Source organism: Mugil cephalus, chromosome 5, assembly GCF_022458985.1.
Source record: "Mugil cephalus isolate CIBA_MC_2020 chromosome 5, CIBA_Mcephalus_1.1, whole genome shotgun sequence".
Taxonomy (NCBI): Eukaryota; Metazoa; Chordata; class Actinopteri; order Mugiliformes; family Mugilidae; genus Mugil; species Mugil cephalus.
The window spans coordinates 13,095,139-13,119,866 of record NC_061774.1 but is presented as its reverse complement, the minus strand read 5'-3'; the positions used below and the strand labels follow the sequence as shown (position 1 = coordinate 13,119,866).

The 24,728-nt window shown below is 44.4% G+C and overlaps 4 protein-coding genes across 4 annotated transcripts; 2 read left to right on the top strand and 2 right to left on the bottom strand.

The window, feature by feature from the left end:
• The first annotated feature begins 437 nt into the window (after positions 1-437).
• mrpl18 (mitochondrial ribosomal protein L18) lies at positions 438-2,243 on the top strand. The gene is made up of 4 exons (XM_047584905.1): positions 438-680; positions 797-965; positions 1,702-1,936; positions 2,032-2,243. The coding sequence occupies exons 1-4, from the start codon at positions 596-598 to the stop codon at positions 2,107-2,109; spliced, it is 567 nt and encodes a 188-aa protein (XP_047440861.1). The 5' UTR covers positions 438-595; the 3' UTR covers positions 2,110-2,243.
• A 90-nt stretch (positions 2,244-2,333) lies between these two features.
• Positions 2,334-15,085, bottom strand: si:ch211-203d1.3 (protein phosphatase Slingshot homolog 3). Its single transcript, XM_047584903.1, has 17 exons — positions 14,827-15,085; positions 13,734-13,898; positions 12,390-12,427; positions 12,090-12,276; positions 9,768-9,883; positions 9,567-9,635; positions 8,724-8,789; positions 8,418-8,600; positions 7,965-8,058; positions 7,701-7,829; positions 7,440-7,486; positions 7,135-7,281; positions 5,490-5,690; positions 5,198-5,378; positions 5,011-5,103; positions 4,820-4,915; positions 2,334-3,732 (listed from the first exon to the last, which is right to left on the bottom strand). Exons 2-17 carry the CDS (start codon positions 13,779-13,781, stop codon positions 3,562-3,564), a joined length of 1,866 nt encoding a protein of 621 aa, XP_047440859.1. The 5' UTR covers positions 13,782-13,898; positions 14,827-15,085; the 3' UTR covers positions 2,334-3,561.
• A 1,275-nt stretch (positions 15,086-16,360) lies between these two features.
• grhpra (glyoxylate reductase/hydroxypyruvate reductase a) lies at positions 16,361-21,211 on the top strand. Its single transcript, XM_047585939.1, has 9 exons — positions 16,361-16,621; positions 16,773-16,903; positions 19,264-19,336; positions 19,427-19,543; positions 19,661-19,749; positions 19,868-19,969; positions 20,091-20,226; positions 20,318-20,448; positions 20,553-21,211. The coding sequence occupies exons 1-9, from the start codon at positions 16,536-16,538 to the stop codon at positions 20,672-20,674; spliced, it is 987 nt and encodes a 328-aa protein (XP_047441895.1). The 5' UTR covers positions 16,361-16,535; the 3' UTR covers positions 20,675-21,211.
• Positions 21,212-21,638: 427 nt separating this feature from the next.
• LOC125008179 (zinc finger and BTB domain-containing protein 5-like) lies at positions 21,639-24,421 on the bottom strand. Its single transcript, XM_047585298.1, has one exon. The coding sequence runs from the start codon at positions 23,926-23,928 to the stop codon at positions 21,895-21,897; it is 2,034 nt and encodes a 677-aa protein (XP_047441254.1). The 5' UTR covers positions 23,929-24,421; the 3' UTR covers positions 21,639-21,894.
• Positions 24,422-24,728: the final 307 nt, after the last annotated feature.

Sequence of the window (24,728 nt, the reverse complement as noted above, 5' to 3'; positions counted from 1 at the left end):
AAAATATTAAAATAATTTATCTATAATCATAAGGAGGAAATGTGGCTCATAATAATATTAATCTAATAATATCTGAGCAGTCCAGCATTCCAAGCTCTATTATAAAAGTAAATCTACCTCGGCATATTCTATATCTGATATAAATACATTTACCTTCATGTAAATGGACAAAGACAAGGATATAGATTTTGTTGCCTTATTGTTAATATCTAACAACTATACATATTTTTTTTAAGACGAGCTCATATTTTCTAGGTCAAAATGCAAAATTACTTATAGCGATATTATGTATTTAATCTACTCGATTCTTAATCACTAAAGACCGTCAGTGATGCGTTAAAAAAATAGAAAAAGTATTTATTTTGATTTTCGGCGATGACGCGTGAGCGGAACCTTGAGTTCTGTTTCTAGCCGTGCAGATTTTAAAGTGACATCAACACCAAGGATATTTCCGTAACGTCAAAGATGGCGGCTCACATGTCAGGGTGATTTCTTCTCTCGACCAAAGAGAAATGCTGGTGTGTTTTTGAAGAAACGGTGTTTCAGGAGACGATAGTTTGCCGAGCAGAGTTTTATTTTGTTTGATGAGGAGGACATGGCTCTGAGGGAAATAAATCGCGGTGTGCGGCTGCTCCTCGGTCAAATCCATCGATGTCGCCCAGTGGCTGCAAGCCAGACAGGTAAACTAGCTGCTGGAAATGACCGTAAACTGTTAGACCGTGATAACTAGTCTTAACTAGCCCGGGTGGTTTTGTCTCACGGTAACTAACTTGGTGGCCTGTTGTGTGTCAACCAGCTCGGTGCTTGAGTCAGGCGGCCCCTCGGTCGGAACCCGTAGAGGATCAAAGTGAAGCCGTGAGCCCGACCTTCGTGAACAGGAACCCCCGCAACCTGGAGCAGATGGCCCTGGCTGTGAAGGACCGAGGCTGGAAGACCATCTGGCCCCGCCGCGAGTACTACCACAGGTCTGGATGTTAATGGATAAATTGCGATCTAAGTAGATCACATGACTTCCCCTTTTTCTTCCACATGTGACAACATTGTTCTTGCAGCAATGATATAATGACGCATTTAATTAACAAGACAATTCCCCCAATTCTCCATAAATGGGTGAAAACTGTCATTTAAGGCAGGGAAACTGTGGCTGCTGCTGTGATCAGAGACAACATGGACATACGTCCACCTGTCAGATCATTAGGTACACCGGTGAAAACAAATGGATTACACCTTATGCAGTCCTGCACCTAATCTTCTCTTCATCAAGAACTGTTGGTTTAACTGTTTTTATTTTGGAGGATTTGTAGTTTTGCAGTACTCTTGAATTGTGTTGTTGTACCTACGCTTTAGTGTTTGACTGAATCCATTTTAACAGAACCACAAGTCACATCCTCCATAATAAACACGCAGTTGAATTATCATCTTTCTGATGCCGTTTCCACGTTAACTGAGCGTCACAAGAGTCGCGGTGGAATAACAACTGAGAGTATATTGTATTTACTTTACAATATTTCTTGCAAAGTGAGAAATGTGACTGAATGCATTCATGCAAGTCCTGTAGTCAGTCAGGATCCTCAGACGTGGAGGAACATGTGAGTAAAGAAAGAAAGTGCTAACTTGGTGTCATAGCACATATTTTTTTCCAGTCCCATTCCTTTCCTCCCACAGAACTCTGCCACTTACCGTTTCTCTCTCATCTTTCAGGCTGATGTTCTTCCGCAGCAACCACTTCGTGACGGCCCAAGTGTTCTCCAGCAGCTCTCCCGACCCGGTGCTGACTTGTTCAACCAAAGAGTGGGCGCTGAAGGAGCAGCTGGCTTCCACGAACTGCGTGGCGGCGTGTCAGGCCGTGGGCGAGGTGCTGGCGCATCGGTGCCGGCAGGCTGGCATCACCAGAATGGTGTACAGGGAGATTCCCTGGACGTACCGCTCCGATGCTGTGAGTACACCCAGCGGGAACTGTTGGAAGAATTTTCCCCTCACTTAAATTGTGACCTGCTTCACGTCCATCTCTCTGGCCGCTCTCTTTTGCAGGTTCAGTCTTTCAGGGCAGCGATGAAAGCGGGAGGAATCACCCTCAGCGAACCCAGAAGGAAATTTGTCGGGACATGAGTTTAGGTGTCATCTGTCGCAGCTGTTGTTTTGTATAAATGTCTTCTTTATCGCTTACTTCCTCCTTTGTTTGAATTATGACTGACATCAGAACTACAGTTAATAAAAAGGATCAAAAGGTGTGATCAAAGGAAGGAAGTTTGTCCCTGTGCTTTGTCTCTTGTGGATGAAATATTATAAACACGAGTAGTTCTCCTCTCGTTATTAAGTCAAGGAATAAAGTGTGTGGTTGGGGTATAATCATTTATTTTTCACTCAAAGTGCTTGTAAACAAGAGTGAGGTGCAGACAGTGGGGAGCTTAACACAACAAGACGTAGACACTTGAACAGTTCATTTTTAAAAAGATCATTTCCATCAAGGTACAGCGTGAAGTTGGCTCAGGCAGTGGGAACGGAGTGTATCCAGGGATTATAAAGTGCGCGTTTAACTTATTTTAAAACTGAGCGTGCAAGTTAAATGATGGAAGCTTGAGCTTAGGTTCACTGGGTAAGAAAATACCAGCATCAAATAAGAAAATTCCACATCAGCACTGAGCATTTTGAATGATTTACCTCAAGCCATTCAATGTCTGTAAAATTACAAGAGGAAAACCCTGAAGTTTCCTTTCACAGGTTTGTATAAAAACTCAAAACATGCACCCGGGGCATCGGCAATTATGTGTCGATACATATATACTGTAAATACGGAATACGCATACATGCACAACCTCGGGAAGTCACATACAAGATGCAGTCAAACCAAAGTGATAAACGGTACAAGAGAAATACAACCACCACCTCGCATTAAAAACCTTAAAACCAGTCATGGAGTCGTTTCTTTCTCGGGTTGAAGGCACTCGTGCAGGCCTGGTCTTAAGATGAATAAAACCAAATGAGTGACTGTGTTTCTCAACATACTGACGTGATAAAGATTTAAAGTTAAATATATTCATTGGCACATAAGGAATACATAATTTTGGCAAACAGGCATGTGCCATAAAACTGGCCCTGACATGGTCCGTAATGCACAGCTTAGATACAGTGAAATCTTTTAAGAGAGGACGTGTAGGACATTTAAAACCGTCCACCTCGTCCCGGCAGCGTACAGCGTTGTATTTACAGAGTGAAAGAGAACAGTTATTGCATAGAAACCCGTTGATAATGGAGCTAAAGAGGGTCAGAGGGAAGAGACTAACCGGTTTGTATGCGAGAGATCTTAAAAACTAGTACAAAAAAAAACATAATAATACACTGAAATGACTTCAGCAACCAGATATCCTGGCTTTTACTGGTGGAGCAATACTGCAGCAAGATTCTTGTCAAAACGAACTATGAGCTGAGCTATGCAATGAAAGACCTGCGACATATAAATTAAAACTTCAGTATCAGTGTATAAAAACCTTGGCATGTTCCCAGAGCTCAATCTCCTTCTGGTTTCGTCTCCTTCGGGGACTTTCCTACTCTGTGCCTCTTTTACACTGAAAGCTTGTCCATCTCTTTGTCCACTTCAGGGCTTGCTTCTCCGACATCCGGCAGGCTGCGGGGTTCAGGCGAGACGTCCACGCACGCTGCCTGGTGAGCGAGTGCTCGTCTCCCGTGGCTACGCCTCCGCTGCGCTGGAGACCGCATCGGACTGCCGGGCATCTATGAAAAGACGGGAGTGAAACTTTGAAGTGTGAGAAGAGAAGGAGAGGAGGGCTCATTGTGACGTCAGCCCCTCGGAGCTGGTGAAGGAACGCCGGCACCACAGGGATACATGTCATGAAGAAGTTGTTGCGCTTTAAATGAATGAAAATGGAGCAGGACAATTAGGTAACACGATGTTGAAGTGTATTGGAACATCAGAGGTCGGAGATAATTTCATGAACACTATCATAATCCCTCAAAAATGTATATACCGTATTTTCCGCACTATAAGGCGCACCTAAAAACCTCCAATTTTCTCAAAAGCTGACAGTGCGCCTTATAATCCGGTGCGCCTTATATATGGACCAATATTGAGCCACAACAGGTCTCGCAACTACGGTAAGCAGCCGCCGACTTCATTTCCCCCCGCAGAAGAAGAAGCGCGCGGTGCATGCTGGGATATGAGTGCGCGAGGCGTGCCGTTTCATTTCCATTTGTGTGTTTATGTAAAGACCCCAAAATGGCTCCTATTAAGAGACACGCTTACGACGCAGAGTTTAAACTCAAGGCGATCAGTCACGCAGTAGAACACGGGAATAGAGCAGCAGCGAGAGAATTTAACATTAACGAATCAATGGTGTGGAAGTGGAGGAAGCAACAAGATGACCTGCGCCAAGTAAAGAAGACTAAACAGAGTTTCCGAGGGAACAAAGCGAGATGGCCACAGTCATTCATCTCTTCACCGCGATGATGCCAAAGAGCTTTTTCTCCTGCGATAAATAACACCGCTCCGCTGCCCTTCCTCTCGTAACCGATAAACTACCGTATTTTCGATACTATAAGGCGCACCTAAATACCTCCAATTTTCTCAAAATCTGACAGTGCGCCTTATAATGCGGTGCGCCTTATATATGAACAAAGTTTTAAAATAGGCCATTCATTGAAGGTGCGCCTTATAATCCGGTGCGCCTTATAGTGCGGAAAATACGGTAAACAGATTGGAAATAACAGGAAGTATATTCACTCACATAGTGGTTCTTCCACTTCCTAATCTGCCATTTGAGTGCTCAGTTAAATTACAGACAGAGGGAGACGGTTCATTTACCTGTTCGTGTCCTTTGTCCACATCATCTAGTTCGCTGATAGACTGCATGAGCGAGAAGAGGTTCATCCTGCCACTGCGGTTAACGCTCGGAGCGACCTTGATATTAAAGTCAGATAAAAACACAAGCTGCTTCAGATAAACTGTGTGAGAGAGAAAGTAAAAAGACAACAGGGCCCCGGCAGTCTGCTCACCTTGTCTGGTTCATTTACAGTGATGACAGGACCTGGTCCCGTCTGCTCAGGGTCCTGCTTGGTGCTGGTCTTGTGGGGGAGCTCTCCAAATACCTGTGTGTGTGTGTGTGTGTGTGGGAAGTTAAAACAGTTAAAGCGTAAACAAAAAAAAAAAATCATCAACATTTAAAAGAGGTGAAGTAGCTACCTCGGGCTCTTCCTCTGAACCGTCCCTTTCATCAAGTCCTTCACCTTCCTCATCATCATCCTCATCATCCTCATCATCCTCGTCCTCCTCCTCCTCTTCCTCTCCTCCGTCGTCCTTGCACACAGTCTTTTGTCTTTGTTCTTTTGACTTTCGCCTCCAGAGTGCGCTGTGGCGCTGCTGGCTGAAACCATGAACGAACACGAAACACAACGTCTTCAAACCAGCTACGCGCTACTGTCATTTACAAACTACGAGCAGTCGGGCACGTCGGAGCAGAGCCCTGAGGCCTGACCTTGCTTTGAGGATGCCGTCGTAGGTCTGCAGCTGCTTCATGAAGCCCTCGTTGGGCTTGATGATGGACCTGCGATCCCTGACGTAGGCCAGGGCCACATCCAGAGGCCAGCGCTGCTGCTTCATGGCGTAAGCGATCACCGTGGATGCAGAGCGAGACACGCCCATCTTACAGTGCACCAACACCGCCTGCCCGCTCTTCCTGTGAGACGCAGACAGGAAGAGACGCTCACAGAGTGCTTAATAAATCATGGTGGGACGATTTGATCCCCTGATGGAAAGTACATGATGACGCGGTCGCCGGCTTCACATGCATTGCACTCTAAAACACCTGGAAGTGACAAGCTGCTGGAAAATACGCGGAGGCTCCGATAAATTGGCAAAACCGACTGACTGATCAGCTGGACGGATTCGAGGAAAGACTTCACACTATGACCGAGAGTGTAACACACTGAAATTGAAAAGAAAATACAGAAGTGGAACTTTTGTCAGTCTGTGTAGACGGGTTAGAGTAAACGAGAGTCTAAGACAGAGTGAAAACTGGGTAAAGTCATGAAGTGCATGTAAGGATGTACATACAGTAAATACAAACACTGGTGGGGATACATTTCTGTACATATAGTTTGTGGTCTACATGCGGATTAATACACAGATCAGGCATAACATTATGGCCTCATTAGCAGTTTTGACTCATCAGAGAATGGACATGGACACTGAGGGTGTCTGAGGGTGTCCTGTGGTGTCTGGTAACTGAATGTTATTAGTGGGAGTGTTTGGGTCCTACGGGTTGAGGGGAGGGGCCTCTGTGGATCATCCCACGGACACTTGATCAGTTTGGGATCTAGTGAATTTGGAGGCCAAGTCAACACCTTGTTCTGTTCTTCATGCTCTTTTTGAGTTGTTCCTAAACTGTTTTTCTGTGTGTCTGTGTCAGGCTGCGTCCTCCTGGGGTGTCATTGCTACGGGGTGGGGGGTCTCTTTCATTCTGTCTGAAATAGTGAAACCGATTTGACAGCTGGACCACAGACGTGTGAACTACTAAATAGCTTGTTGTGCACAAACCTTCGATTATCCAATTTAGTATGAAATAAATCTAATGTTTGACAACTCCTTGTCCACCCCTGTGATCTATGGTGTCCCTGATGCACCCCAAAGATATGATAACACTGTGATCATTAAATATGTAGTAGCCAAGTTAGCTTAGCTCAACGTAAATACAAAAAAACACAGTAAAACAGCACGCCTGGCTCTGGTAAATGGTAACAAATCGTGACTATGTGCACCCACATAACTTAGTGTTTACATAATAACAGCCTGGCCGTTAGACTGAGAAACAGGTGGCAGGCGGATTCTGGACAGATCCAGACAAGATGATGTCAGTGGTTTTGCTCCACGCTAGGCTAATCACCTCTATATTTATCTCCAAGACAGGTATGGATCTTAACAGCAGACTCTCAGCAACAAAGAAAATATGTGTCAACACAAGGTCAACTGGAGCAGGCAGAATAATGAACTTTTCATAATTTTAATTTCTGATGATGAAATGAATATAAATGTGATGTGGTTGGTGTAGAGGCGCGATAGACATGTGCTCCCATACGACTGTGGTCAATAACAGCGCGTCTGGATTTTTGTTTCATGTTTACCTTGCACCGTTGATGAAGTTGTACGTGTCTGGCCAATGAGAGAGCAGATCGGTCGCTTCCACATCGTAAACTCTGATGTTCATGTAAGTGAAAGACTCTGGGAAAAAGTTATCAATCTCCCTCGTCACATTCAGGATGTAGCCCACGCTGAAAAAAAAAACACAGACGCAAACTCAGAGCCGTAGCAGTGACTCAGCGAAACACAATGCACGGTTCAGTGTTACCCACGTCATGAGACAATGGAACAGAGAGATGGCTGACAGTGCACAGAGTTAGAGGGAAGGGTGGAGGCAAAAAACACTGACTTGTTTTTCTGCAGCTCCTCAAAGTTTGCTGCGTTCCACTCAGAGCCCTGAAATCAGATAAAGAGACGCTCAGTCAAGGGTTCAGAAGGCAAGTAACAGTCTTCCCTATCACTCTCAACGCAGATCTCCCACAAAGGGGAAGTTACAGTCACATGACAACATCCTGGTGAAAGCACATTTCCGTCAGTTCCCTGACCCAAGCAAATGAAAAGGCTTCTTGTCACGACAGTGAAAAATAGTCAAAGCTGGACAACCACTCACTAGGTAAAGGTAGTCAAATATTTTAGAGGGCTTGTCCATCTGAGCCATGGTGACAAGGATCTCGTTGTCGATGTACTCCTTGTAGGGTCTCATGTCGAAGCCTATCCGGGTCTCCAGAGCAGCGTGCACCTAAAGCGGCGAAATAAAGCTCACGTTTCACTCTCACATTCTCGTACTTCAGATCCATTATTTTCCTGCGTCACGCTCTTCTAATATTTTCGCAGTAACTTCCTCTCTCCCTCTGTGTGTATGCACAAGTCTCACCATTTTAGATGTGAGGTTGTCCAGGTCTTCGGTCCTCATGATGTCTCTCAGATGCTCTTTGATCAGAGTCTCGTTGGAAACTCTGTCTGCCGAGCTTGCGGCAAAACAAAAGTTCAACTTTAGTACGAGTTCACGAGTATGTACCAGCAGTAAAAACATACAGAAGGCCGGTTCTTTATTACTTCCCCATTTAGTGTAGCAATATTATGCTGAAATACTTTATACTTTCACTGTGTAATGCTGTAGTTAATCCCAGACAAGCGCTGGAGATTTCTTTAATTAATACATATACGTGTAATATGTTGCATTGTTACAGATGCAAATACGAAGCATTAGTAGTTCTGCTCCTCACTGAACGCATCACTGACAGCTCCTCTGACAACCTCCTGCCTTTTAACTAATACAACTAAAGCGTGAGCACCGAACCAACATTTAAGCGGAAACGGCGCTTACCTCTGCCCGTTACTGTCCCTGCGGACCGACTCCAGGTCGTTCATGGCCTCCCACTCATTGAGGCAGAAGCGATCAGACTCGATGTTCTGGTTGTAATGCTGGGCCCACTCCAGCCCGTTGCCCGGGATCACAGCCGCCTTGACTGCCCGCTCACAGCAGCCGTGCAACACCTGCAGCACCGACCTGACAGCGGCATGAAGAAGAAAATGTAAGGTTCTCATCTCAAGATTTAGTGGTGGAGTCAATGCTGAGACAGTTTGAGAAGTACAATACTGAATTGAATCCACTGTAATACTTTACACTCACCACATTGTCTGCATGGACACCGGCTTAAAAATCCTGGTCTCTTCTGCTGAAGTCACGCTGAAACCACTGCAAGGAAAAAAAAAAAAAAACAGTAATGCGACCACTGACATGCTTATTCTGGTAAAGAGAAAAAAGAAGAAATGGAGAAGTAACACTAGAGTAATAAGAACCATAGACGGACAACAGCCTCAGCGAGAAGAGAGAAATTATTCAGTGTAAATTAGTGACAGTTCTTGAGATTAAAGAGTATGATGAAAATGTGAGGGCCGTGAGGACGGTGAGAGAGAGGCAGAGAACTAGCACGGTTGGAGGTGCGATGAGGGTGATCACGCTGGTGTGACACGGCAACCCATCAAAGCATCTTGCATGAAACTCAGCATGTGACGGCAGATTAGTTAAAACACAGTCTGCACCGTGTTAGGCCCCCGAGCGTTTTTATCTGTCAGCTACAGCGTCCTCGGCTAAATCCTCTGAGCATCAGCCGCTAATGAGACGAGAGGCCTGGAGAGTTCATTCGCTAATGCTAAGCTTTAATGGACGTTTGGTGATTTAAATGAGCTGCACTGCAGAGCAGATTCATTAGGACTTTCTGTGGCCGAACCTGCACTGACCACAAAGAGGCCGGCCGCACTTATTATCCTTTTCATTACAATAACACATGATCACCATGCTTATGTAAGCGCCCGAGTGAGTGGCGGGAGCCGGTGTAATTTATGGAGAATGATTCAAGTCCATAAATAAAGGCATTACTCATTCACATTATCTCTGGCCAGAATCCCAGATATCAGGCTGTAGAGTCTGTGCTTTTAGGCACCTTTTTTTTCCCCCCCAAAAGTTTCTTACCCGTCTCCGTCCAGATACACTTGTGTGTCGCTCCACACCGGCAGAACGAGACCTATGGTGCAGCGATCACTGCGCACAAACAGAACACAAGGGAGGACGTTTAACTCGTAAACGCTGGAACGAGAAATTGTTTAAGCGAGTAGATATCTTATCTCGGGCTTTATTCGCGGAACAGTACACCGGCATCTTGGTTACACACACCTGTCTGAGCTGGGGAAATCCATGCCCAGCAGGATGCTCTCCTGTTTGCTGCCCAGCGTGGACACGACGATCAGATACCTGACTCTGACCGGGCTGCTGGACTCCAGCTGCACCGCCTGCGGGATGAGAGGGACGGAGGGGGCCGAGACAAAACTGGTGAGGCCAAGTAAAACGAATGTGCAACAATTCACAGTTTCCTCCAAAGTCTGACGTTATCTGGTTACAGGCGGTGTAAAGTATCCAGTGCAGTTTGTTTTCCTTGGCCTTCGTGGAAAAAATCGAATCGGGAAGTGAATGCTGTGTTTAAAGAGAACTGAAGAAACGGGCTATTGTCCACTTAAAGGACCATATCTGGGCTCCTTTTTAATCCATGTTTTAGCTCATTAACTTTAAACTCTGCATATTTAACATTACTTTTTTTCCCCCAAAGCAAACATTAGGTTTTCCATCAAAGTTTCACAATTGCTGTGAAGTAACGCAGCTGATTGTCCAGTTGTGCATTAAAGAGTTTGAAGGAAACTTCGAGTAAAATCTTGAATTTAAGACCTGAATGCGTAAGTTAATGTTAAGTGTTTTACCCACATCAGAAACTTTGTAACGTTTATGTTTTAGAAATCAAAAAGCTTCCTGAAAAACTCACTGTTTAATCTCAAAAATGTGCAGAAAGACTTTGGAATGTGTCCGTAACACAATCAGCAGTAAATGTCCAGAAACAGGTGAAGCCACCAGTGCAGTTTGTTGGCATTTCACGAGCGTGTTTACCTTAAAACACTGACATGCTGCAGTCATGCCTCAGTCACAGCACAGTGGCCACAAACTGCTGCACAACTCAAACCTGGTGTGATGATGGTGGAGGTGTGAACATTTACAGCGCCTGCTGTGGTGAACCCGAAACATGGGTAATCTTTTCCGAACTGAACCATTTCCACGTTTAATCCACAAGAAATTTAAGAGCAGATTAATTTATTATTCTAAAACCTAGAACTTCCCACAAAAGGCTTTTTGTTGGGGATACGCCATTCACGTTTGTTTCTCTTAAGGGTATCTGCTCATAACAAGTAACAATGAGAGACTGGTGCTCTCTGTCTTAACCTCCTCCAAAATAAGCACATCACTTCACTCGAATTACTTTTGTTCATCTGAAGCAGCGTTAAGGCCCTTTAACTTCAAATAGCTAATCTGACATACTCTTTACACGCGTATGAATTTAAGTGACATCCCATTCTTAACGTGTGTGCTTATGAGATTTTTTGACCATTCTGCCAGAAGCTCATTTGACACTGATGTTGGACGAGAAGTCCTGGATCGCAGTCATCCCAAAGTTGCTCCGTCGGATTGAGGTCAGGACTCTGTGCGGGCCGGTCAAGTCCTTCTGTACCGAATTCCCTCATCCACGCCGTTGTGGACCTCGCTTTGTGCACCAGCCACGTTGGAACGGGGCCACCTCAAACTGTTCCCACAAAGTCGGGAGCATCGGACTGTCCAAAATCTCTTGGTATGCTGAGGCATTCAGAGTTGCTTTCACTGGAACTAAGCGGTCAAGCCCAGCTCCTGAACAACAACAACCCCACACCATAATCCCCCGCCGCTGCACCGAACTTCACTCTTGCCAAAACGCAGTCAGATAAGTACCGTTCTCCTGGCAACCACTAAATCCAGATTGCACCATCAGATTGCCAGATGGAGATGTCTGATTGCCCCCCCCCCCTAAGGAGAATGTCTCCACTGCTCCACAGTCCAGCGGTGGCCTGTTCTACACCACCGAGTCCGAGGCTTTGCATCGTACTTGGTGATGTAGGGCCGGGATGCAACTTACACCCTGTTCTTGAGCTAATCTGAAGGCCACGTGAAGTTTGGAGGTCTGGAGCGGTCGACTTTGTAGAAAGTTGGTGCCGCTCCGTCATTTTACGTATCCTGTCACTTCTTGGCTGAGTTGCTGTCGTTTCCAATCACTTCCACTTTGTTACAATACCACTGACAGTTGACTGTGAAATACTTGATAGCAAATTTCATGACTGGACTTGTTTCGCTGGTGGCATCCTATCACAGTACCACGGTAAAATACCACTGAGCTCCTGAGGGCAACCCACTCTTTCACAAACGTTTGTAGAAACACTCCGAATGCTTAGGTGCTTGATTTTATAAACCTGTGGCCATGGAAGTGGTTAGAACACCTGAATTCAGTTATTCGGATGTGTGAGCAAATACTTTTGGCAATATATAGTGTATATCCTTAGGTCTTCCACCTGTTATATAGATGCATGCAACTCATGCAACATTTTTCAAATACTTTGCAGCTCGAGTGTAGACACGTTCCCTCACCAGCTTCAAAGTATCTTCCGGTCTGAGCTGTTCAACCATGGCGTGGAGGTGCCTGCGCCGCGTGTCTGATGCTCCACTGTCCTGCTTCACCGGTGAAGTCGGAGGTTGAGAAGTCTCCTCGTGAAGCCCCACGGAGTCGCCATCTTCCAGCAGAAGAGCTGCCCCTTTTACGAGGGCAAAGCTCTCCCTAGAGACAGACAAACGTCAGTGACTGACGACGCTGCAGTCGAGGCTGGTGGTTATGTTTTGCTTGGGTTTTAATTAAATGATATTTCAAAGCCGGCATGGGTGTACATCTACCTTTTCTGAAGTCTCCCTCTTCTTTGGAGGAGCTCATCCTTGAAACACAAAACAAATCACAAGAAAGGATCAAGTAGACTGGAAGATGAAAAGGATTTAGCCACTATTAGAGTCTGCGTCATTCGGTTTGCGTGTACAAACCTATAATATATTATGACTCTGTCCAAGTAATTACATGTTTTATAATTTCATTATTTATCAATTCTAAAGTTTCTGTTGTGCAGATTGTTTGTAGCTATCAAAAAGATTGGCATATGCACACACCTAAGGAAGGTCTAGCTGTATTACACCAATATGAGAACATGTTGCACACTGTTTCTAATACTTATTAAAGATAAACGCGTTGGACAGACAATCAAAATCTTCAGGGAACACTGGAAACAGTTAGTTTTAACTCTTGCTCACAGCTGAGATGCAGTAGTGAGGACACAGACACAGAGAGTGATATGGAAGCACATACAGAAAACAAGCAGATAAACTGTGAAAGACAACGCTACGACGTTCAGGAGAATGCAAGGCAGGGGAGGGAGAAAGAAACAAGAGAGAAGTAGCTGTGACAAAAACGGTTCACAGAGAAAGAAACTTGAGACAGTAACATTACCTGTTACGCAACTGACAAGTCCAGACACAGTCAAGTAAAAAAAAAAAAAGAAATTAAAGAGGAGAAGTGAGCAGGAGCCAAGGGAGGAACGATGAGGGTTTGAAGGAAAAAAAAAAGAGAGAAAACAAGTTTAGATAGAAATGTGATTAGATTATGTGACAAGATATGCAGAAAAAATGAGACTTGGGCCAACAATTAAGTAATTTATGGTTTAGCCATGTAAAAAAAACACACAAATAAAAACGAACAGTAAAAGCCAGGCACCCGACACTTGTAACACTAATTCAAGTTCATGATGACAGAATGTAAGGTAGGAGAGACAGAAGCTGACAGTGCAGTGTTTGTATGTATTTAACAGTGACAGCCAGCATTTGAACAGACGTAACGCGATTTAATCAATTCCTGACGATGTTGTGACGAATGCGAGCTTAATCACGTCTACGGCCATGTAGCCGTGACACGATCGCCCTGTCAACTTATCAGTGAAATCACATCACTGGCAAACACTGAAAAACAAAACGGTCTCGTTATCTTTCAGGCAAACGCGGTGACGATGTTCACAGAACGGCACGCCGAGGGGGCGGCCGCTCTTCACGCAGAGCTCTCGGGGGGGCTGGCGGGAACAGCTCCCAGCCAACAGACTGAATCATTCTTTGTAAGGCAAAAAGGTAAACAACTTCATACTCGAGGATACAATGCAAAGCGTTTTGTGCACCACATGGCAGTGGCATGACTGAACTCACTGGAGCGGCGGAGATAGACGGGATCCGGTGCAGGGTCAACAGAGCCATTGCACAGTACAGGTTTGTCTCCACTAAACCTGCTGCTGCTTCTGGCAGGCTCAGACAGGCTCTGCAGGTTCCTCAGCCAGAGGAGTGCGGTGGGTGGGGTAAATACGAGTATTTATTCTGAAATAACACAGAGATATTTGCATTCATTTGTAACCCAATAAACAAGCTTTTCATGGCAAATTTTCAACGGCTGAGGAGAAATTGACAAAATATTATTACAGTAGTGTTTAAAGTGGTTGATGTAGAGGAATATAATACGAAATATTGTTACCAATGGACTGATATCTGGGGATGCAAAACCACACATTTACGGGATTTACATGACTTTTGAATAAATGTAATCAAATACCAAGATCTGCAGGTAATTTCACAGTATACATATATAGTGACAAATGAGCTCATGTAAATCTCTCCTGAAAGCCAGAGAGTCATTAATCACACACACAGGATTAAAACTGTATTTCTTTCCTGCCACACAATCTTTTATCCTCTACACAGTGACACAAGCATGACAAGGCACAAAAAACAAGATAATGATAAAAACTGGTCAATAATAATTGGAAAAAGTACAGTCTTAATGGAGGATGTATCCAGCAATATCGATATTATATTATATAATATTAAATTACATACCTAAAGTTCTTTTTCTTTCTTTCTTTCTTTCTTTCTTATTTATTTATTTTTTTATTTACACATAGAATAAACATAGTTACCTGCCTGAAACCTTTCCACACAAGAAGAAGATGGTTTGTTTACCATCACCTTAGGTCGGTGGCGCCTTATATGACAGCCGACATGGTTTCAGCTCGATGCATACAGATAACGCTCATTTGTTTTCCGGACTTGTGAACAAATGAGTAATCTTCACGAAAAACCGTCCGATATTGACATATGAGCTAAAAGCAGACATGGTTTCTAGTGAAACCGCTGCCCACAAGCTAGCAGCACTGCGCGTGTTTAGCCTGTTACAGCCCGAGCCAGCTAACTGCTGTCCTCACCAAGGCAACAACAACGCGTATAAATATAGGCTAAAGAAGACACTTACCTTTCACACACTCTGTCCCGCGCTCTAATTTCCAGTTTGTCTGTTGTCGTTTTTTTTTTTTTTTTTGGCGCCTGGTTGTTGGCTCCGCACCGAGAGCTCCTTATTCCGCTCTCTGTCGCTTCCGAGGCTGAGGAGAACTTGACCATTTACAGCCGCGACTGCTCCAGTTTGGCCAGAGTTTGCCACCGCCGAGCTGAGACACGGGAGGCGACCGTGACGTCATCACGCAGGGCCACGTCTCTGCACGTCAAAGAAGAAAAATACCGCAACCATCCAGGTACAGGAGTCCCTAAACGTTTATTAATCAATCAAAGTTTACAATCACATAAAAAGAAATACTCAAGATAATGTTTAAAATATTACAAAACTGCAAGACGTACTTACATAACACAGAAGTGATCTAAAAAAAAAAAAAACTAACAAACAAAAAAAAAACGTGTGACTGATGCTATCATTATATGACTTCATGTATGTGCATTTAGGGCAGCGGCCAGCCCAGTCTTCAAAATAGTCACAAGACCGACGTGAGGGGCGGTCAAGCAGTTAATAGGGTGGGAAAGCAGAAGAATACAAACTTGTATTCATAATTTAGATTAGATTAGATTAGATTAGATTAGATTAGATTAGATTAGATTAGATTACATAGATACTTTGTTTAAGTCTAATTGCGTGGGGGACTGGAGACTATCAAGAAACCGCTGAACAATGTTAGAATAAAACCATATTAAAAAAGAGAAGTGTCTCCTCCACATAGGCATACAAAACATGGCAAGTATTCACAGACGCTATTTTATTCTTTTAGAACAGCATATTGTTATCATTTATATGTAGAAAAGTAAGTATAGATAATTGTCCTCTAAACTCGGATTGGAAAGTATTAGTAGTAAATAAGACTGTAGCATTAAAGAAAATTCTCAAGTAAAACCATTTAAACCTGGCCCACGGAAGCTCAGTAAACGACTTTACAAAATGTAACGTAGCAATATTATAATTCGAAGTGCTGTCAATAAAACATTTATTTCGTTAAACTGGTCAGTCTTACGTTTTATGACGGCTGACATGTTGTTAAGCAAATAATTGTTGCCCAAGTGAAATGATGCCTGTTGAAAAAACACAACGCGCATGCGTCTTAAAACCAAGGCGCTGCGAAGCTGTCCTGTCCTTCCTTTTTTTTGTGTGTGAGATCTCAGGAAACAAAATTTCAGGAATAATGGCAACATTCCTACGCTAGGATAAGACTCTCGCCTATGTGTAACAGCTCGCTCCCAAATAAATCAATAAGAAAACGAATTAATTCAGAAGAGTTTGTCTTAAGATTGATTTGCATTGGCGCAGACTTTTATATGTTTTAAAAACTGACATCCTGTCCAGTTAGACAGCAGACAAGACTAAGTTTATACAGTCTGTATGTCTGACATGTAAGGACGCCAAAAAAAACAAACATCCGTCAGAAGAGAACAGGGAACAACCCAAACCCACCCACGTACGGTTAAAATAGCTCCATCTCCGCGCAGGCGCACTGGCGAGAAACCGAGTGCTACTTCCTGGTGTCTGAATAAACTGGTAGCCCTTTCACTCAGCGCTGCACACGGTGAAGGTTAAGTGGTTTAAATTTCAGCCTGACCTCAGTGTGCAGAAGACCACCCTCCTCACAGAGCTCCTATTTCTGCCCGAAAGGGACTTGAAATAACTTGCGCCGTTGAAGTGGGATGCAGGCAGCTGGTAAAATCATGAAGGTTTTCTTAACGAGGCGCATCCCGCAAGAAGGGATGAAGATCCTTTCAGCGGCTGGAGTGTATGAAGTACTTCTAACATCTAGAAAACTGTCTGCTAAAGTTACAGACAACGCCTATACTGCCAGCTTTATCAGCTAGCATAGCTGTTAGCCTCTGTACGTGTTCACGTCTGAGTCTGAGTTTGGTCCTTTTGTGTCTCCATGGAAACAGGTGTGAGGTGTCTCTGTGGGACTCGGACGAGCCTGTGCCGAGGACAGAGCTTCTCAAAGGTGTCCAGGGGGCTCACGGTCTCCTGTGTATGCTGTCAGACAAGATAGACGTTGAGGTCCTGGATGCGGCAGGTACTGATCCACGTTACTGTCCTCTCACGCCTGGACTGGTTTGTGTGTGAAGAACTGGGTGATACATCCATCACATAACCAGGATGGTCACTTTATGTCCCCTTAAACATGTGCTGCAACAATATTTCAAATGAATAGATTGCACTTTTTATTCGGGTGCGTTTATTTGACAGCTGTAATTTGCAACATGCACACGAACATAAACATCCTACTGTATTTTAATGAGGATATACAGTTAAGCCCACATATTTGGACAGTGACACAGTCTTCATGATTTGGACTCTACATGCCGACTTAAATGTTAAATTAAAGGGTTTGGACAAATATGTCCTATGGAACGTTTTTATACAGTCTTCTCATTTCAGGGGCTCAAAAGTCATTTTTGTAAATTAGCATTACCATAAACAAAATGCCAGTTTTGAACACCTCGTTAAGAATATTTTGCAGACAATGACTGCCTGAAGTCTGCAACCCATGGACATCACCAAACGCTGGGTTTCCTCCTTTGTGATGCTTTGCCCGGCCTTTACTGCAGCTGCCTTCAGTTGTTGTTTGCCATTGTAAAATATCTCACTTCTAAAAAACTCCTGGGTTGCTTTTGCAGTATGTTCTGGGTCGTTGTCCATCTGTACTGTGAAGCACTATCCAATAAACTTTGCTGCACTTGGCTTAATTCTGAGCAGAAAGTATATCCCTGCTTAAGAATTTAAAAAAGTCTAGTCTGGCCTTTCTGTGTTTGAGACTGATTGATGGTTTGCACCTTGTTGGATTTATGGTAGACTTAGATGCTGATACACCTACTTCCTGGGGAGTGTCCTTCATTTGGTCGGATGTTGTGAAAGGCTTTTCTTCATAGTGGAAAGGAGTCTGTGATCACGCACCACTGTTGTTTTCTGTGAAGGTCCAGGCCTTTTTGAGTTCCCGAGGTCGCCAATGTGTTAGGGTTAGGGTCAGAATGTACCAAACAGTGGATTTGGCCACTCCTAACATTTCCACTGTCCCTCTGGTGGGTTTTGTCTTTTTTCCAGCCTAAGGACGGTCTGTTGTACTTTCACTGAGATCTCCTTTGACGTCATGTTGTAGGTTCACAGCAATAGCTTCCAACTGCAAGTGCCACACCTGGAATTAACTCCAGGCCTTTAACCTGCTTAAATTACAAAAGAGCTTTCGAGTGAGCTGTTGAATTACTTTTGGTGCCTTGAAAAAGAGGTGGCTACATATTAAAGAGCTTCTCCTAATACTCCTAATTCCTAAACACTTCCTCCGGTTTGGATGCGAATACCATCAAATCACAGCTGAGAGTCTGCACTTTAAACCCATATTGATTATATAACTGTATCTTGAAGACGTTTTGGTTAACGGCTAAAATAACAAAAACTTGTGTCACTGTTCAAATAGATACGAACCTAACTGTTGTATATGACACAGTCTATGCAGATTCAACTTCAACCCCATTTCTAAAAACAGTTGGGGACACTATGTAAGATGTAAATAAATAGTTGATGCTCATCAACCCTATATGACCCTATATTTAATTGAAAAGACAACATATCACATGTTGAAACGTAATGAAATGTTCTTGCGCTTAGTGTAAGCATCCCATTTCAAAGACACTACAACAAATCACCTGCATGAATATTTAACATCTAATTAGGTTAGTTGGCAACGGGTCAGTAATATGACTTCTAAACTCATAAAAAGAGAATCCCAGAAAGCTTTTTACCAAGTAAAGGCGGGGCAGGCTTCACAGTTCCCGGAAAGACTGAGCGGGCAAATATTTCTGCGGATTAAGAATAACATTTCTCAGTGTGACATTGCAACGTAATTTAATTAAAAGATTTAGAGAATCTTGAGACTTGTCTATATCACAAAACAAAGACAAAGACAAACCAAAACCACTTTTGCTGGCATAGAGTTCTTACTAACTTCACTGTTTCTCAGTTGTTGTCTATATTCAGTTAAATATGCTATTTATTTGCATTTTGCACCATGTCTCAGCATTTTTGGAAACTTTTTTTTTATACTAAACAGAATATAATGAAGTTACAGTTAACTCCCGCCCGACAAGCTGCAAGAAAAATACAGCACTTCTTCTACTACTATTAATGTAACAATAATACAGTATAGCACTATGGAAAGGATGAGGGCAATTTGTCTGTGTATTAAATACTTTAATTGTAAAGTTAGGTGATATTGTTGTATCACTAGTTTTATTTTAGATAAAGAACTTTCTGATCACTTTGATTTCCGACATCTTCTGACTTTTCTTTCGATTCTTTCGACTAAATTCGAGCAGACTAGTGTAGTAATACTCTGCACAGTATTAGTGTTTACGTTTCACCATATTTCTCTTATTTCAGGGCCAAACTTGAAAGTTATCAGCACCCTCTCCGTGGGGTTTGACCATTTGGCTATGGATGAGATTAAAAAACGGTGAGCCGCGCTAACAAAAACCGATCTTTCACAGTGCGAGAGCATGTTTGACGTTGCGTCACAGTTACGTCGCTGTTTGTTTTTCAACAGCGGCATACGCGTCGGATACACTCCGGACGTCCTGACCGATGCCACGGCAGAACTGACCGTGGCTCTGCTGCTCGCCACCGCCCGAAGACTACCGGAGGGAGTGGAGGAGGTTAAAAAGTCAGTTACACATTTACACTAATCAGTACACTTCTGTATTTGTGTTGGTGTAACTTTTTAACCAAGACCACATGCTGCCTTAATTCATCCACACAATGGTCGTACTGTGTTTTCCAGCGGTGGCTGGAGCTCGTGGAAGCCTCTGTGGCTGTGTGGTTACGGTCTCTCTGGCAGCACTGTAGGAGTTATTGGACTGGGGCGCATAGGTTGAGTTTACAGCTATTGCTTCATTTACTTTGGCACAGCGAGTCTATTATCGTAGGACATAGACCGTGAGATAAGGTCCCGTTCTGTCTGTTATATCTAAGGTGTGTTTGTGCTCAGGAATGGCCATAGCTCGGAGACTGATGCCCTTTGGAGTGAAGAGACTGCTGTACTCTGGGAGAACAGTCAAAGCTCACGCTGCTGAGGTGAATGGAGAGTTTGGTAAGGAAAAGTAAAAGAGAAACCAAGGGTGCTATTCTCATGAACAACAAAAAAAAAAAAACTGTGATCTGTTTCTTCACTTATTCTGTGTTGCCTCTTCTGCTTTCTCACTGTTGAACAGTTCCCCTGGACACGCTTGTGTCTGAGAGCGACTTCATAGTCGTTTCCTGCTCCCTGACGCCTGAAACTCAGGGCCTGTGTGACAAGGCTTTCTTTAGCAAGATGAAGAACACAGCGGTCTTCATCAACTCAAGCAGGTAGACATTTTTCATGGCCGCACACCATCCTGCTACATCTTTTTCTGTTAAAACACATAAAAATGGGAATGCGGTGAATCACTTGTTTCAGGGGAGCTGTGGTGAACCAGGAGGATCTGTACGAGGCTTTGAGCAGCGGCCAGATCGCCGCAGCTGGGCTCGATGTCACGACACCTGAGCCACTCCCAACAAACCACCCGCTTCTCACACTAAAAAACTGTGGTGAGTTTGACGAGTCATGACACAAGTTTACTGTTTTTTTTTTTTGTCCTCTTCATTTGCTTTTTTTTTTAAAGCTATTTCCTCTTCCTTCTTTTCTTGCGCAGTGGTGTTACCGCACATCGGCAGTGCCACTTACTCCACGAGAGGCATCATGTCGGCTCTGGCCGCCCGAAACCTGCTGGGTGGTTTGCAGGGCACAGACATGCCCAGTGAACTCACTTTCTAGAGGTTACAACTTAACCACTGTGTCTGCTGTCTCCTCCGGTGCCTCGTGGACAACAGCGAAGAATAATTTTATCATGTAGATGAAAAGAATAGTACGAATACTAAACGTTCACCCTCAGCTGCACGTTTCCATCCTGTCGGCGTTAGCTCGGTGGTGTCAATTGACTCTGTCGCACTGTGTCGACTTGTGAGGAAAGAAATCAGTGCAGTTTTGTCATTTCAAGGTCTTAAAAAAGAGGATAATGACTCATAGATCTTCATAAACCCTGTATGCAGTCTGTGCCTTATGAGGATCTTAACATAAAACCCCTTCTCTTTCGCATTTTAAATAATTCCTTCAGAATAGAATCAGTAGTTGTTCATCCCTCCCATCCCGAATTTAAGAGGTGCCAAACAGATTAGCATTTTACTTCCAGGTCTGCACTTTAATCTCATATTAACGCTCCCTCTTCTCCCACTGAAGCACATAACACTCCAGTTTTGTATGAAGTAGGATTTTTCTGAAGAATAAAAACACTGGTTTGGTTTCAATGTGAAACAATGTTTTCTTGAACTGGAAATAGATCAATTAAATGACCAAATGCTGTGTTTTATTTCCACGGGGTTTAACACAACAGTGATAACGAGTTATTTTTGAGAATACTTCCAGGGCATGTTTTAAAATTTAATGAAATGATAAATAAAAGCATTGTTTATAACAGAAAATGGTTAGTTAAAGATATACACCGATCCGGCATAACATTATGACCACTTTTCTAATATTGTGTTGGTCTGCCTTGTGCCTCCAAAACTGTTGTGACTCATCAGAGAATGGACATGCGCCATGCTGTCTGGCAATAAAATGTTGTTAGTGGGGGCCTTTGGGTTCTCTGGGTTAAGGGGAGGGGTGGGGCCTCTTGTTCCATCCTTAGTGCATTCTACAGATACTTAATTAGTTTGGGATCTAGTGAATTTGGAGGCCAGGTCAACACGTTGTGTTGTAAGTAACATCCACACACTAAAGCCAGGTCCAAAAGTGTACATTGCATGGTCACAAGATGGTCAATGTTATTCACTTCTTCCGTCAGTGGTCTTAATGTTATGCCTGATCGGTGTATATGACAATACTGACTCAATTCAATGTACCCAGAAATGTCAAAAAATTATTTCTTTTGGTAGATAAATAACAGTGCAATTTGCTTGAAGATCGTGTGTAGTTACGTCTACAGGCAACTTCACAGGTCAGAGCAGAGTTTCTGGCAAAGACTGATCATCTTTCCAGCTGAGGCAGGTGTTCTTCGAGTGCTTGTACAGATGGGATGACTGGCTGAAGCGCTTGCCACATTTTGGACAGGGATAGGGCTTTTCCCCTGTGTGGACACGGATGTGCTTCTTGCAGTCGGTCAGGTTCATGAAGGTCTTGCAGCAGATTTTGCAGGCGTATTTCTTCTCCCCTTCCACCAACAGCACGTGGTCCTCAGCAGCCGCTTTCTTGCACTTGGACAGAACATCCTCTGAAGCTCTGGTTAGAGGAGGCCGATCGGTTGCTTCTCCCGCCGGTGCGGACAAAGGATCTGCGCCGGTTTCCGATCCAGGCTGCACTTTGGGGGCGATGCGACGGAAGGTCGTCGCCCCTGAGCTTTTCCCAGCCCTGGAAGGTTGGACGAGGGAGGCTTCCAAACTGAGGCCTGGTCTGATGCCGCTCAGGAACCCCGTCAAAGAGCTCTGGGCGGGCTGGAGGATGATTGTGTCACTAAAGCTAGGGCTTTGAGTCGGGAGGAGCTGCTGCAAGGGGACTGAGGCTACTGGAAAAACAAGAGAAGATGACGAATCAGAGGAAGGAGCAGCTTCTTCTGGCTGTTGCTCATCTGTGCCTGCAGGAGCTGTTGGAGCGTCACTGGCAGCAGCAGCAGCAGCGGTAGCGGCAGCTGTGAGACAAGCGAGACTGTCTTCTTCTTCCAAAGCCCCCATAACGCTTTCACTGGGATTGAGAAAGCAGGAAAAGGCAAGCTCTGACAGGCTGTCCAGGCCTTCTCCATCTACAGAGTCCTCGCCCGCACCTCCAGCCTCCCCGTGTACGTCCGTGTGAAGATCTGTGCACAGATGGGATTGTAAAGAGCTGGCACCACCCTCTGTCGGGATGATGGTGGTTTTCTCCTCATTTAGTTGTGCGTTCAAATCGTCTGCGCAGTTTTGCAGTGGAGACGGAGGAGAGTCATTTTGTAGGGTTTCTAAATTTGGAGAATACGAGCTTGGATTTTCTTTTTTAACCTCAACCACAGCCAACTTAAGCTCCTCTCCCTCCTCTTCCCCCACCTTAACTTTGACCACGTTGTCTCCATCTGTGTCCTCGCTCTTCTCACACACCCCGACGCCCCCTGTGCCGCTGTCCGACTGGCTCGGCAGCTCCTCCAACTCTCCCTTGGCGGCCTCGTATTTCTCCTCCTTCTCGTAGTCGTCGAGTAGCCTTTCCCAGAGTCGGTCGGTCGTCTTCAGGCAGTCTGGAGAGAACAGATCATCTGCTCCGTCCTCTGTACTCGCAGTGCTCCTGGTCACGGTGGGCGAACCCTCCTTACAGTTTTCTCCGGGCACCCGGCACGATCTCTTCCTGCCACCGAGCCTGTCCTCCTGCGACTTTCTCTTCTGCCCCAAAGATGATTCTACACTCTGCTCGCCACTGACTCTCCTCCTCAGCACGCTGTCTTCTTCCCCACCAGACTGGCTCACCTCCTCTCCCACGTCCTCTTCAGCGAGGACGTCCTCCATGGCCGACGTGACCTGCTGCTGCGTGCAGGCTGCAGCCCGTGAAGACGAACTTTGCTGCTGCTGTTGCACTGACCTCCAGCCTTTAGGAGGGGATGCGGGAAAGTTTTTCCTGGACAGGTGGAGCTTGCACGCCTTGACCACCGTGTTCAGGTGCAAATGCGACGCCGCTAACAGCACATCCATGACATTAGAGGAACCTATGGAGAGGGTGGAGGTGTAAATCATGTCCAGAAGGGTTGAGAAGGCCTCTGGGGTCACCACCTCCGCGTCCAGCTCCATCACAATGGGGCCCCCGTCTCCGCCTCCATCAGCTCCTGGACCTCCAACTTCATCAGCACCGTCACTGGAGCTGAGGAGAGCCCTGAAGTGAGAGCTGCAGGCTGCCAGGATGGAGCGGTGAGCCTGGAAGGTCTGGCCACCGACCACCACCACGCAGTCACACATCTGAGCGTGGAGCCGCTGGTGGTTGAGCTGTTTGAAAATATGCTGGAAATGACCTGGGAAAAACATCTCAGCCGGGGAAACCTGCTCAATACTGAAGATATGTTTTAGAGCATCCCACGAGCCACTGACAATAACGCAATGGTTTCTGTCAGTTCAGAAACAGCGCTAGAAAAATGCGTCTCGTTATCCTCATCCCATCTGCACGAAACGATCCCAGTTAACTGATATGACACATTTCATCTCAGCCTACCTCCAGTTTTATGTTGAGTAGTGCATTGTCTGCCGGCTTTCATAGAGATGCTCTGGATTATGGGCGGGCCCGGTCCGACAATAAAGCGATCAGAGCAAAGCAGACTCGGGCTTTGTCTCCAGGAGCTGAAGGCTGCTTCTTTTCTCTTGCTAAAACCTGCGGTTATTGTGGAGTCGCAAGTATTTCAAGCGATATCTTGCTACGATCGCGCGGTTTAGCATCTATTGTAGACGTCTCCATCACCGGCAGTCGCATCATCCTAAGCGCTAAAACAACACCGCCCCCAGATGGTGATCTTAGGGAAGTGTAGCCTCATTGATAGTGGCTCCTGTAAATTTCGTGTTAATGCCAATTAAAAAATAATATATATATGTATATATATATATATGTGTGTATATATATATGTGTGTATATATGTATATATGTGTGTATATGTATATATATATATATGTATATATGTGTGTATATGTATATATATATATATATATATATATATATGTGTGTGTATATATATATATATATATATATATATATATATGTGTGTGTATATGTATGTGTATATGTATATATATATATGTATATATATGTATGTGTATATATATACATATACATATAT